General features: G+C 41.6%; 1 protein-coding gene across 2 annotated transcripts in view; it reads left to right on the forward strand.

The window, feature by feature from the left end:
• The window catches only part of LOC137305727 (histone acetyltransferase p300-like), a 115560-nt gene that overhangs the window by 70347 nt on the left and 33102 nt on the right, over positions 1–12111 (forward strand). The window contains exons 15-19 of one of the 2 annotated variants that reach the window (XM_067974661.1): positions 1722–1907; positions 5532–5685; positions 6801–6919; positions 7989–8228; positions 11954–12042. In XM_067974661.1, the coding sequence (XP_067830762.1) occupies positions 1722–1907; positions 5532–5685; positions 6801–6919; positions 7989–8228; positions 11954–12042 (788 nt within the window). The remainder of the gene's footprint in view (positions 1–1721; positions 1908–5531; positions 5686–6800; positions 6920–7988; positions 8229–11953; positions 12043–12111) is intronic. The other variant, XM_067974662.1, reaches the window with a different exon arrangement.

A 12111-nucleotide genomic window follows, 5' to 3' on the forward strand; every position in this document is an offset into this window, starting at 1 on the left:
GGTGAGGGCAATGCAGTTGATGTGTATAAGGACTTTCAAAAGGCATTTGATGAAGTGCCACATGGTAGGCTTATCAAGATTGCGGCCCATGGAATAAAGGGGGCAGTAGCAACATGGATACAGAATTGGCTAAGGGACGGGAAACAGAGAGTAGTGGTGAACAGTTCTTTTTCGGACTGGCGGCATGTGTACAGTGGTTTTTCTCCAGGGGTCAGTGCTGGGACCACTACTTTTCTTGATATATATTAATGCCTTGGACTGTGGTGTACAGGGCACAATTTCCAAATTTGCAGATGACACAAAACTTGGAAGGGTAGTAAACAGTGAGGAGGATAGCGATAGACTTCAAGAGGATATAGACAGGCTGGTGGAATGGGCGGACGTGTGGCAGATGAAATTTAACGCGGAAAAACGCAAAGTGATATATTTCAGTAGGAAGAACGAGGAGAGGCAATATAAACTAGAGGCCACTACTCTAAAAGGGTTAGAGGGATCTGGGGGTATATGTGCACAAATCGTTGAAGGTGGCAGGGCAGGTTGAGAAAGGGGTTAAAAAAGCATAAGGGATCCTGGGCTTTTTAAATAGAGGCATAGAGTACAAAACTTTGGAAGTCATGATGAACCTTTATAAAACACTGGTTTGGCCACAACTGGGGTATTGTGTCCAGTTCTGGGCACCGCACTTCAGGAAAGATGCGAAGGCCTTAGAGAGGGTGCAGAGGAAATTTACTAGAATGATTCCAGGTTTGACTGCTTTCAGTTACTTGGATAGACTGGAGAAGCTGGGGTTGTTCTCCTTGGAACAGAGCTAGTTGCGAGGAGATTTGATAGAGGTGTTCAAAATCATGAGTAAATAGAGAGAAACTGTTACCATTGGCAGAAAGGTCATGAACCAGAGGACATAGATTTAAGGTGATTGGCAAAAGCACCAAAGGTGACATGAGGAAAAACTTTTTTACACAGTGACTGGTTAGAATCTGGAATGCATCGCCCGAGGGGGTGGTGGAGGCAGATTCAAAACGGAACTGGGTAAGTACCTGAAAGGAAAAAATTTGCAGGGACAAGAGGATAGGGCGGGGGAGTGGGACTAGCTGGATTTCTCTTGCATAGAGCCGGCATGGACTCGATGGGCCGAATGGCCTCCTGTGCTGTAATCTTTCTATGATTCTATCTACTTTATCATTTTAAAGACCTTGATTGGATCACCCCATGATCTTCTAAATTTAAGGGACTACAAACCAAATTTATGCAACCTGTCCTCATAACTGAACCCTTTAATCCCTGGTATCATTCTGGTGAATCTGCACTGTACATCCTTCAAGACCATTACATCTTTCTTGAAGTTCAGTGCCCAAAACTGAGCTCAGTATTCCAGATGGGATTTGACCAAGGCTCTATAAAACTAAAGCATCACTTCCTCACTTTTTTATTCCAACATTCATGAGGTAAAGACTAACATTCCATTAGCCTTTTTGATTATTTTTTGTAGGGTAGCCTTATAATAGAATTAGAAATTTCTGTAAGTCATTTTCATTTCAGAAGTAAGAAAATACTTTTACTTTTGTACCCAGTGAAGAGAGAACAGGTTGATTTAATAACTCTGACTAAAGCATTTTAACATGCAGTGCTCTGTTGTGTTTTTACCTATGATGCTTTTCTGTTATATGGAATTGTTGGTAACTTTACTTCTTGACCTGATCACTTTATTTGGTTTGCGTTAGCTTTCACAATCAGCAGTGAGTGCAGATGGCCGAGTATCGACCCCAGCATCGGTCAGCAGCACAGACACAAACTCTCAGCAGCCAGCTCCTGAGGCACCAGTGTCTGATGTAAAGATGGAAGAAAAGCAAGAAGAGGAAGAAGCTGAGCCAGAAACTGTAGAACCAAAGCAGGAAATAAAACAAGAGGTAAGAAGTGACATCTGTATCAAAACACCTACTTAAAAGTTTTCAGTTTTATATTATTGTGCAAAATCTGTCCTTGTCTATTTAATCCCCAAAGTAATCTGAGTTTATAAAGAATGAACTGATGTATTTGCATTTTTAATCTAGAGTATTCAGTAAGCTCTTGAATTGTCAAATAATCCTTTGTGAAGCTATAGCTTTTTCAGTTTTTTCATTGTGAACAATAAAGTTTCATCCCAAATTTTCCACATAATGTTTACCAAAGTTCTATCTTTGACTGAAATGAGCTGAGGGTTGCACAAAAATGAAAGCATAGTTAAATGTCACATTCTGTGGATTAAAGATATTGTCTGAAATTTGATATTAATTTTAGGACATCATATAGGGTGGGCATCCTGTTCCACCTGCCTCTTAATTTACACAACACAAATTCCAGTAATGGTTGGGTTGCTAGATTGCTAGTGGCTTGCATTGTCTGGACCTTCCCTAACTAATACCACCACCTCCGCCACCCCCCCCGCCCTTAAAAAAAAATTGTTTGGACATGTTTCCCACTCAACCTTATTTTCTTTGCCTACTTGTGCCTATTTTGTAATGGTCACAAAAGCAACAAAATATGTCTTTGCTTCTGATAACTTTGAAAGTCTGTTCTAAGCTGTAGGTCACCATTTTGCTTCTTCCTTATCTGGCAGTCTATTAAATGCAGAACAAAAGAGGATATATATACGTTTGGTTTATTTTACAGGGGTATTGCTACATTGTAATTTACAAATGCAATTTCTTTCATCTATCAGATGTAGAAATACTTCATTATCATACCATAAATCTCGCTCTTGAATATTTCACAAATAGAGTCATAGAGTTATAGAGTCATAGAGTTATACAGCACGGATAGAGGCCCTTCGGCCCATCGTGTCCGCGCCGGCCATCAGCCCTGTCTACTCTAATCCCATATTCCAGCATTTGGTCCGTAGCCTTGTATGCTATGGCATTTCAAGTGCTCATCCAAATGCTTCTTGAATGTTGTGAGGGTTCCTGCCTCCACAACCCTTTCAGACAGTGAGTTCCAGACTCCAACCACCCTCTGGGTGAAAAAGTTCTTTCTCAAATCCCCTCTAAACCTCCCGCCTTTTACCTTGAATCTATGTCCCCTTGTTATAGAACCCTCAACGAAGGGAAAAAGCTCCTTAGTATCCATCCTATCTGTGCCCCTCATAATTTTGTACACCTCAATCATGTCCCCCCTCAGCCTCCTCTGCTCCAAGGAAAACAAACCCAATCTTCCCAGTCTCTCTTCATAGCTGAAGCGCTCCAGCCCTGGTAACATCCTGGTGAATCTCCTCTGCACCCTCTCCAAAGCGATCACATCCTTCCTGTAGTGTGGCGACCAGAACTGCACACAGTACTCCAGCTGTGGCCTAACCAGTGTTTTATACAGCTCCATCATAACCTCCTTGCTCTTATATTCTATGCCTCGGCTAATAAAGGCAAGTACCCCATATGCCTTCTTTACCACCTTATCTACCTGTTCCGCCGCCTTCAGGGATCTGTGAACTTGCACACCAAGATCCCTCTGACCCTCTGTCTTGCCTAGGGTCCTCCCATTCATTGTGTATTCCCTTGCCTTGTTAGTCCCTCCAAAGTGCATCACCTCGCACTTTTCCGGGTTAAATTCCATTTGCCACTGTTCCGCCCATCTGACCAACCCATCTATATCGTCCTGCAGACTGAGGCTATCCTCCTCGCTATTTACCACCCTACCAATCTTTGAACAATGTTCAAACAGTGCTAAATTTCTTTCTAGTCTGCTTTTACATTAGGCAATCAGCAGACACTAATTGCTCGACATAGTGGAAAAAGAGAACATTCTATTCAGTTTAAAAACTTTGTAAAGTTAGAGACAGTTTAGCATAGTGTGTTTAAACACTTTATTGTATGACTCCTTTACTGTTCATTTAGTAATTCGATGAACAATCTAGTTTATAGGGCTATGGTTCAGATTAAGAAGAATGTAAAAAAATAGGAGAAGGAGTAGGCCATTTGGCCCCTCGAGCCTGCTCCTCCATTCAGTCCCATCGTGGCTGATCTTCAACCTGAACTCTACTTTCCTGCCCAATCCCCATATCCCTTGATTTTCCCTAGCACTATGCTAACCTATCTCTAACAATCAAAGTTTTTAACTGAATAGTATGTTCTCTTCGCTGGCAAAAGGTGGGAAGTGGTGCTGGAAACAATGTTCACAGTTTACATTAACGATTTGGACTCGGGCATCAGAAGTACAATTTCAAAATTTGCGAACGACACCAAGTTGGGGGTGTAATTAATACAAAGGAAGAATGCGTCACAATGCAAGAAGACATTAATAAACATGTAAAATGGACTTGTAATGAATTTCAATACAGATAATTGTGAGATGGTGCATTTTGGTAGGAAGAATAAGGAGGCCACGTACCACTTGGATAATAAGTGTCTGAATGGGGCAGAGGAGCAAAGGGATCTAGGGGTACAGATGCACAAATCACTAAAAGTAGCGACGCAGATTAATAAGACCATAAAAAAGGCAAACCAAGCACTGGGGTTCATTTCTAGAGGTATAGAATTGAAAATCAGAAAAGTTATGTTAAACTTGTATAGAACCTTGGTTACACCACACTTGGAGTATTGTGCACATTTCTGGTCTCCATATTATAAGAAGGATATAGAGGCATTGGAGGAGGTGCAAAAAAGATTCACAAGGTTGTTACCAGAACTGAAAGTCATATCAGGAAAGTCTCAACAGGCTGGTGCTGTTTTCTCTAGAAAGGAGAAGGCTGAGGGATGACCTGATCGAGGTCTTTAAGATAACATAGAGAAAATGTTTCCACTTGTGGGGGAGTTCAAAACTAGAGGTCATAAATATGTTAGTCACTAATAAATCCAATGGGGAATTCAGGAGAAACTTTTTTACTCAAAGAGTGGTAAGAATGTGGAATGTGCTATCACAATGAGTAGTTGATGCAAATAGCATAGATGCATTTAATGATTTCAAGATCATGAGGGGCCTAGACAGAGTAGATGGAGAAAAATTGTTCCCATTGGTGGGAGGGTCGAGAACCAGAGGACATGGATTTGGGGTAATTGGCAAAGGAACCGAAGACGACACGAGGAAAAACTTTTTTATTTAGCGAGTGATTATGATCTGGAATGCACTGCCTGAGAGGGTTGTAGAGGCGGATTCAATCTTGGCTTTCAAAGGGGAATTGGATAAGTGCTTGAGGGAGAAGGATTTGCAGGGCCAAGGGGAAAGGGCGGGGGACTGGCTGGATTGTTCTTGCAGACAGCCGGCAAGGGCTCAGTGGGCCGAATGCCCTCCTTCTGTGCTGTAACCATTCTATGATTCCATAAAGGGAAGCTAGATGAGCACACGACGGAGAAAGAAATAGAAGGGCATGCTGATAGGGTTAGACGAAGCAGGGAGGGAGGAGGCTCGTGTGGAGCATAAATGCCGACATAGACCAGTTGGGCCGAATAGCCTGTTTCTGTACTGTGTAATTGACGTAAATTCCCAGTGCTGTAATGCCTATGCCATGCTAGTGTGTACACGAGAAAAAAAAGTAAAAATCCTTTGCTTTTGGACGTTGTTTGTAGGTAAAAGAAGAACCCGCAACAGAAGAGTGTAAACAGGAGCCAATGGAGGCTGATGAGAAGAAACCAGAGGTGAAAGGTGAAGCAAAAGAGGAAGAGGATGGCACAAGCTTGGCGACTCAATCATCCCCTGCGAGTGGACAGTCACGTAAGAAGAGTATGTACATGTATCTTTTCCATGTGGGGGGAGCAGGCACTAGTTAAACACTGGCTTATGCCAAAGCAAGATACATACAGATGAGGAAGGCCATCTTAGCTCATCTATCCAGTAAGACCCTGCAGCCTCCCCCCGTCGCAGCATCCAGGGTCTTCATCTTCACTACTCTACCCATAAGTCCATTCCAGATGTTGATCACTCGGAGTGAAGAACTTGCTAACATCAGTCCTAAATTTGCCTTTTATTAATTTGAACCTTTGTCAGATTCCCATTCAGATGGAAATTCAGAATTTTCTGGGGGGTGGGGGGATGTGTGTGTGTGTGTGAGTGAGTGAAGTGGGGTTACTGGCTGTGGCTGGGCTACTAAATGGAATATTGTGGCAGAACACTCAATAGCTTTCCTCAGTCAGTGCAGAGGGAATCCAGTCTTTTGGTCAAAGGAGATTACGGATACGGGCCGAATGACCGCCTCCTGTGTTGTAACCATTCTATGATACAGGCACATTTAGGAATGAGAATTTTGGGGGGAAATTTGCAAATTTCCATTTACAGTTGGCACACGTCAGAAATTGGATACTGAAAGAGTGAATAGAGAAAAAGTTAGAAGGAAATGAAGAGGAATGGTATGGTTGAATTGGAGCATTGTGCACTAGATTTGATTCTCATCCCACTGATTTGCCAGTCTTGGGCACTCTACTGCAGGGAGTCGTTGAACTTGGTGTCACCCAACAGGGATATGGAAATTGGAGGTGGGGAAATGATGCACATTGTCCCCATGTGACTATGGTTTATCTCCCAGCAGGACTGCATTGACAAAACTCTTGTAGGACAAGTCACCCATGTACTTCCTTTGTCGATCGTAGTCTGTGAACTGGGTCTAAAATAGATGGATTTTGATATGGGCAGTTGAATTTCAAGTAATAACATTGATAAGATCCTATTTAATAATATGACATTTAATTTTGAAGGAGCTAACAATATGCGGGGGATCAAATGGAAGTACCAAAAAATTGAAGCCCCTCAAATTTATTTGTGTTTCAATGGTGACTTTTAAGTCGTATGTCGATGTACGTTTTCTTCAGTGTATTCACCTTTTTTTTCTTCATTCTATTTAGTTTTCAAGCCAGAAGAGTTGCGGCAGGCACTAATGCCGACACTGGAAGCACTTTACCGTCAGGACCCTGAGTCACTTCCTTTCCGGCAACCTGTGGATCCTCAGCTCCTGGGTATTCCTGTAAGTACGGTGTGTGGATGTTTTGAGTAGTGTGTATATTAATATTCAGCCACTTCTGTTGAGGATTGCAACGACAATTCATTACATCTCCCAGCTCAGCTAAAAGCGGCTGGGATAAGTAGAAATGCAATGCTACCTGCCTTTCAAGCAAGGTCTGTGCCATGTACGAGAATTTTTGTGAAAATTTGCGTACAAGGCATGGTAATTTTCTCATTATGGGATTTTGCAACATGACTTTTCCATGATAAGGAAAATGCAAATACTGTTGTTATAGGAAACTCTTGGTCCCTTTGTTACTTGATAGTCTTTGGTAACACCCAATATTAAAGGTTGCTGATTTGTTACCTGATTATGTCAAATTCCATTTTATAACCTGATGTTCACTGTTTTGCCATTTCATCCATCTTTCTCATGGGAATGGGAAACTTTTGGACCTGCCTGTGATGTAGAAAGGGGCACTATTGGTTTATGATGACTGAATAAGTCAAATTCTGTTTTTATTGCCTGAGATTCTGGATTTTTCAGTGTTTTGCAGGTAAAATTTTGCGATATTTTACATTTTCAAAAAAAAAACTTGTGCCAGAAGGTTGATATTTCAGTAAACTGAGAGTTCCTTATCATAATGCACAATTCATCAATTTTCTTCAAGAAACTTTCCTGCACACTATAGGATGTAGACTGAAATAAAAGCAGAAAACACTGAAATGCACAACCAGTCAATCAGCCACCTATAAAGAGAAAAACATTTAAGATGCCTAGTTATTTTTCGGTCTTTGGTGATGACAAAGGGCACGCAACCAAAATGCCACAACTGGTCTTTCTCTTTACAGATGCTGACTGACCTGCGCATTTCCATCAATTTCTGTTTCTATTTCAGATATCCAGTATTTGCATTTTTTTCCTTTTAAGACGTAGACTAATTCCTTTCAGAAGCTTAGGCTGGGGAGAAATGCTACCACCTGTTATGTAGTTTTCAGGAAACATTTTAAGCAATTATGATATGTGGCATAGCTGTTGTAACACTTCAGGTGCCATTATAGAAAACTGAAGCTTTTTTCTTCTCTTCAAGGACTACTTTGACATAGTGAAGACGCCAATGGACTTGTCTACAATCAAGCGCAAGCTGGACACTGGCCAGTACCAGGAGCCATGGCAGTATGTGGATGACATTTGGTTGATGTTCAACAATGCCTGGCTGTATAACCGCAAGACGTCACGTGTGTATAAATACTGTACGAAGCTGGCAGAGGTCTTCGAGCTGGAGATCGACCCTGTCATGCAAAACCTGGGATATTGCTGTGGTAGAAAGGTTAGTCCCTGGTGCACCTCTCTATCTATTTCCCTTGTTTTCTATTCTCATCAGATTTTTCCCCTCCTGTCTGAGATACAATTTCAAGGGCACTAGCACTTGTTCCTCATCGAAATAGCCATTATTTGTCTGTGAGCTTGACGAATGTCAGCAGGTTATCTGACTTTAGTGGGGGGGAGGGTGTTATTAGAACTGAACCAGACCCTATCCTCACCTGACATCTACACAATTGCACTTCCAGCGAGGTTGTTGAAAACTAATCAAGAGCAGATTTTTCCCTCCCTAATCCAGGACACAGAGATCAATTGTAGCATCCCTATCACCTCCCTGATTGAGATCTACTAGCTTAGCACAGACCTGAGATCAAACCTTCCCAGTCTGTATGGCTCAGCTACTGAATGTACTTGCAGAATCATCAGGGAAGCCCCGGTGACTATCTTTGCCCACACCTGTTCACAAACCAAGCAAAGGAATGGCCTTTGCTCCTCTCTCTGATGATTTATTGGTAAATGGATCATGCTATGACCTACTGAACCATCCTGACTTGAAAGGTCTCTGGTTGCTGCGATGTGGTAGGCCTGCTACGATTGGCCATAGGACCATTGTGTGAGGTAGAGTATAACCAGCCTGGGAGGATTTCATCAAACTCGGCTGTGTTATTGCACCCTCCCCCCCAAATAGCTGTCTAACACTCACTTTTGAGGCTTACTTGGGTACGGTACTGGTGTGGCGGTGGATGGGAGGGCAGTCCCATAGAACACTACCCTAGAAAAGGAGAAAATTCAAGGGAAAGAAAGAAAAACATCTGAAAAGTAGTTACAACTTGAAAATCTGGTCATAAATGAAAAATCTATTCAAACACAGCTGATCTGACATCAGTTTTAGCTGCTGTTGGCACTACAATTGCAGTAGAATTGAAACAGGAATTAAAATCCCCAGCTTCCCTCTCCTCATTTTATTTCTCCATTGCCCCATAATAGATTATATGTTTAATTCCTGAAACAGCCCATTGGTAATCTTTTTACCAGGTGCGTTGGTGTCAGGAGCAGAACAGGACTAGACCATCAGTCAGAAGCAAAAAATGGTTCCGGGAACATTGGGAACAGAAGGAGGCCATTCAGCCCCTCAAACCTGTTCTGCCATTCAATTAGATCATGTCTGATATGCACCACAACTCCATATTCCTGCCTTTGCTCCATATCCCATAATACCCAAACCTAACAAAAATCTATTGTTCTCAGTCTGGAAAGCTCCAATTACCACAGCATTTTGGGGGTCTTCTAGATTTCTACACTTTGTGAAAAAATGCTTCCTGATTTCCCCCCTGAATGGCCTAGATCTAATTTTAAGATTATGTCTCTTTTATTCTTGATTGCCTCATCAGAGCAAATAATTTCAATTATCTACCCGACCAAATCTTTTTAACATTTTGAAGACCTCTATATGATCACCTGTCGAACTGCTATAGTCAAGGGAATACAAGTCAAGTTTATTCAACCTGTCCTTGTAATTTAACCCTCTAAGTCCCGGTATCATCCCAAATTAATTTTTCTCCCACTTTTTGTAGTAGTCCATGAATAGATCCCACACATTCGGATCGATCATCCAAACATACATAAGTCTTCCTGAATGAGCAATGTCCTATAGGTTTCTAGCTCAGTAAGTGGAGTGCATTCCATTGTACAATAAGACAGCAATAGTCCACTAACTCTTAAGAATTCCTCTCAAATGCCACAAACTGAAGAACTTTATAGGTTTCTATAATTGAGCTTGTTACTTTTCTCAAAAGACTTCACAACAAATTGAATTTTGTGCTATTCTAAATCACTGTCCCTTCAACAAAGGAGAAGCGTTCCTGAGAAAACCTTGTATTGTCCAGATGTGGTTCAGCATACTTGGTGGGGAATAACTGGTGTGTCCGATCCTTAAGAACAATTTGCTTCAGTGTTACAGCCTTTTGACTAGTCTTTCCTCTTTTCTGCATTCTTTCTTGCATGGTTTCCTCAAGAGTGGGCTCAAGGATATCTCCATATAGGCTTTAGATGAGTTTTGGGTCCCCGGATATTTTTCAAGTGCTGTCAATGGTTGAGTTCCCCCAGAAATAATCTAGTACCTTATGTGTAAATATTGGTGTCAGATCCAGTTTTGAGTTGGAATAGTTGGAAAGACAGCAGTGGCCTCTTTTCATCCTCTCCCAGATGATGCCAGGATACATTTCCATGGATACAAGCTGTCTTGGCATCTTGGCCTAGTGATTCTTACAATGTGTGTTGTCATGCTATTATACCATGGGGTGGGGGTGGGTATCACAGAAGCCTAATTTCGTTCCCACTTGATTTCCACATCTATACATTAGGCCCACAGAGAAAATGACTCGGAACAGGAATCCTGGTCGTCTTTTTCAGTCCCTCCCCCTCCTCCCCTTTGGTTTTGAGAGCACTGGGGGCAGTTATAGTGCCCCTACTGCGCCTCTCAAACCATTTAGCTTTGCACAAACCAGGATTGAACCTGTAATCTCCCTGTTCACTATGGTTCAGTGCCATACTATGCAGTGCATTTACTTCCTGAGCCATTTTTAATTTAAAACCTATAAGTATTTTGGCAGAGGTACTTACATTAAGTCTTGTGGCGATAGAGCACTCATAGATAAGGGTCTTCATTTTAGTTTGAAACACAATTTTGCTGTCCTCTGAAGTTGCTGCATTTGACAGGCAAGTCTTAAAGCTTTTTTGGAATACTTTGTGATCACTAAGGGAAAAAATGTGAGTAAATTCAGTCCCTTCCTTTAGTTGGTCAGTTATGAAGCAGCATTTATAGCAATAAAAAAAATTAGTATTTCCGAACTAAAGTAAAAACATAAAAGTTCAAGTGAAATGCAAGTAATATTCTGGTACAGCAGTGCACTTCAATTTTGTTATTGCCATCTCCTGTTTCCCTCCTACCCCAATCAAATCATGATTATTCTCTTCATTTGTTGTCCTCTCCATCCTGCAAATGAAGATTGTAAAGGCTGCCTATACAGTTTGTTAACTGCTGCTCTCAGCACTGCTTTGTGTATGACCTGCAGGCAATCTGCTTGCCATCAGCTGAAGTGGATGGACAGTTTTTACTTCGTACATCTTGAGTGAAGTTGACTAATGTTAAAATTTAAAATGTTTGACTGTTGACTAAGAAATTAAGCTGTCACCTGAGAATATTAACACAAAACTTTAAAGGAGCTAAGCAGTTTCATCCTGTTGGTGCCCTGTTGCCCTCCATATAAACACTCATCCATAGTCACGGCCACTCCTTTGACCTCGCCACCTCCTTGTTCTCTCTACTCCCGAAGTCTTTGATCACTTGTATCCCTCACAACCACATATCCCTACTCCGTTTCAACTCCACCCCTGAAAAAAAAACTCTTTTCCCCCCCCCCCCCCCCCCAAAGTAGACCTGAAACCCCCAACCAGCCCCCCATTTACTACAATACCTCTGCAGCTGCTGGGATGTTTTTCTGTGTTAAAGGCGCTATATAAATGCAAGTTAATGCTGCTGCTATGTCCATTGTATGGAGTTGCCGTTGTATTTGGCACGAGCTGACACTTTTTGTTTTTAAAAACCGCAATGTTGAAAAGTAAATTATGGGTTTGTGAGATTCATTGGCATTTGAACAGAAAGGAACAACCTTTTTCTTACTGTTTTGAAGTGTTGTATGAGTTATAATGCTTTCTTTTTATTCCTTGTAGCTGGAATTTTCTCCGCAGACCCTCTGTTGCTATGGAAAACAGTTATGTACAATCCCTCGGGATGCTACCTATTACAGTTATCAAAACAGGTAAGATGGTGGCTTTCAGGTCAACTTGTAGAACAGTGTTTCACGTCTTAAATAAGTAACTTGAATTTG

The sequence above is a fragment of the Heptranchias perlo genome, chromosome 40 (genome assembly GCF_035084215.1).
Source record: "Heptranchias perlo isolate sHepPer1 chromosome 40, sHepPer1.hap1, whole genome shotgun sequence".
NCBI lineage: Eukaryota > Metazoa > Chordata > Chondrichthyes > Hexanchiformes > Hexanchidae > Heptranchias > Heptranchias perlo.